This window comes from Galeopterus variegatus, unplaced genomic scaffold (genome assembly GCF_000696425.1).
Source record: "Galeopterus variegatus unplaced genomic scaffold, G_variegatus-3.0.2 Scaffold10817, whole genome shotgun sequence".
NCBI lineage: Eukaryota > Metazoa > Chordata > Mammalia > Dermoptera > Cynocephalidae > Galeopterus > Galeopterus variegatus.
This window is the reverse complement of record NW_007736928.1, coordinates 40,456-42,481: the sequence shown is the minus strand read 5'-3', so window position 1 is coordinate 42,481 and position 2,026 is coordinate 40,456. Positions and strand designations below refer to the sequence as shown.

Genomic DNA, 2,026 nt, shown 5'->3' with positions numbered 1-2,026 from the left:
CCCCTGGGGACTCTTTCACAAGTAGGCACTTTGAATGGTTAAAAGGGAGGAATCATCAGGGAGTGGGGGTCAGAGGGACGGAAAGCAGAGGGTGGGATGAAGAAATCTGACCAGTGATATTTAATAAAAAGCTCAAAAGCCACAAACAAGAAGCAGGCGGACTAAAAAGGCAACACTGACCTGACAAAGGAATGTGAAGTCCACGGACCTCAGCTGCGTCACTGTGTCCCTCCTCCCTGCACTCCCACCCCAGCACCCGGGAGCGCGGCCCAAACAAGACTCCTCTGGGGGCTGGCCTGCTCTGGGAACACCCCAACTCTGGGTTTGCCTCTGCAGAAGGGGAGCTGAGTAAGAGCCTAGAAACGCCCACCTGGACCTGCAGGGCCCAGAGCTGTTGAGGGAAGGATGAGTGCTTGGGGGTGCTCCTGCTGGGGACTGCCCCTAGGGGCCTTCGGTCAGCGGGAGGAATCTCGGAATCCATTCCAGAAAGCTCACGCCAGTCTGGGCAGGGGCAGGCATGATCATGTCCTCGGGGACTGAGGTCAGGACGCTGGCCTGCCTGCTCATGCCTCTGCGTGTTCTCTGGAGCCCAGAGACGGGTGTTGTTGGCCCCAGTCCCTGGGGATAACCCACACCCAGACTGAGCGGACCCACGAGGGTGCCAGTGTGGCTGAAATGAAGACTCAGAGCTGCTGAGGAGCAGTGGAGAGGGTGGGACAGGACAGTGAAGCAGGCTTCACAGCTGAAGGCCACCCACAGGTGGGTTACTTTGCCTTCCCCGGCTCCAGCCCCAACCTGACAGAGGCCTCAGGGGGTGCAGTCTAATGGTGGGAGCCAAGTGACGCAGGGAAGCAAGGCCTCTGGTGACCACTGCCCTCGCTCATGAGAGTGCAAATGTCACCTGTGGCCCTCTGACCGGGCTGTCAAGAGAGTAGATGGTGCTCACTCCAGCCAGTGAGCTGCCGAGGTAGCTGGGATTTCTGTTTCCCAGCTAGAGCCAAGGCACCACCCTATCTTTAAAAGATTTAACCCAAGAAGCCATAAACCAACATCACATTGCTCACCCACTCTAAACCTCCCATGGCTTTCCACCCCTCACAGAAGCAACCCAGGGTCCTGGAGCAATGCAGAGGACAGTACCATGTCCATGTGGAATCAGGGGGTGGGTGGCAGGTACTCACTGTCAAATTCTTCAACTTTGCTGAATGTTTGAAAATTTCATAATGCAGTGTTGGGGGTAAGAGATAGCAGGTCATGCATGCAGTAGTGCACATATGAGCCCCAGCCTGCACCTTGCACACTGCCCATTCAGCCCGCTCCTGCCAACAGACTGGCCCACGATGCACACTGAACTCATCATCTCAGGGCCTCTGCACTTGTTTCTCCCTGTCTCCATGGAATGCTCTCCATCTAGATATCTGTGTGGCTCCCTCCCTTCCTTCGGTCAACTGTTGTTGTGTCAGGGAGGCCTTCCTGGGTCACACCTGATCATTCCCGTCCCCTTCTCCTGCTTTATCTTTCTAGGCAGCACATACTGCGCCTGATGTATATTTATTTGGCATGTTTATTGTCTGTCCTATCCCACAACCATAAGCTCCCTATCCCCAGTACCAACATAATGCCTGGTATACTGCAGACCTCAATAAAATGCACAAGTTATGAAGGCAAGAACGCACTAAAGAAAACCAAGGGCTCTTCTTCCAACAGCAACTGCACACCCTTGACCCAGCCATGGACAAGTCCCACATCAAGCCCAGTGGGAGGTCCCGAGCCTGGTGGTCAGTGCTACTCAAGAGAAGGTGACAACTCACATACCTGAAAACCCCCTGGTGCCAGGGTGCTGTGCCAGGCCCTCGGTGGTCTCTCTCACCTCCTCTCCTCCTCCAAACCGCCACATAAGATCAATATTGTCATCAACCTCACCAAGAAACTGAGGATGAATCCAAGGTCATCCCAGGTGGTAAATGGTGGAGCGGGAACTCAAACTCTGACCTTGGCCCTGCTCAGACCAGATCTTTATACACCC

General features: G+C 54.8%; 1 protein-coding gene across 1 annotated transcript in view; it reads right to left on the bottom strand.

Annotated features, from left to right (window-relative positions):
- Positions 1 to 370: 370 nt before the first annotated feature.
- LOC103610249 (selenocysteine-specific elongation factor-like) overlaps positions 371 to 2,026 on the bottom strand; it is a gene marked incomplete at its 3' end in the record, with an annotated part of 23,862 nt that continues 22,206 nt past the window's right edge. The window contains exon 4 of the mRNA XM_008594452.1: positions 371 to 618. Within this exon, the coding sequence (XP_008592674.1) occupies positions 371 to 618 (248 nt within the window). The remainder of the gene's footprint in view (positions 619 to 2,026) is intronic.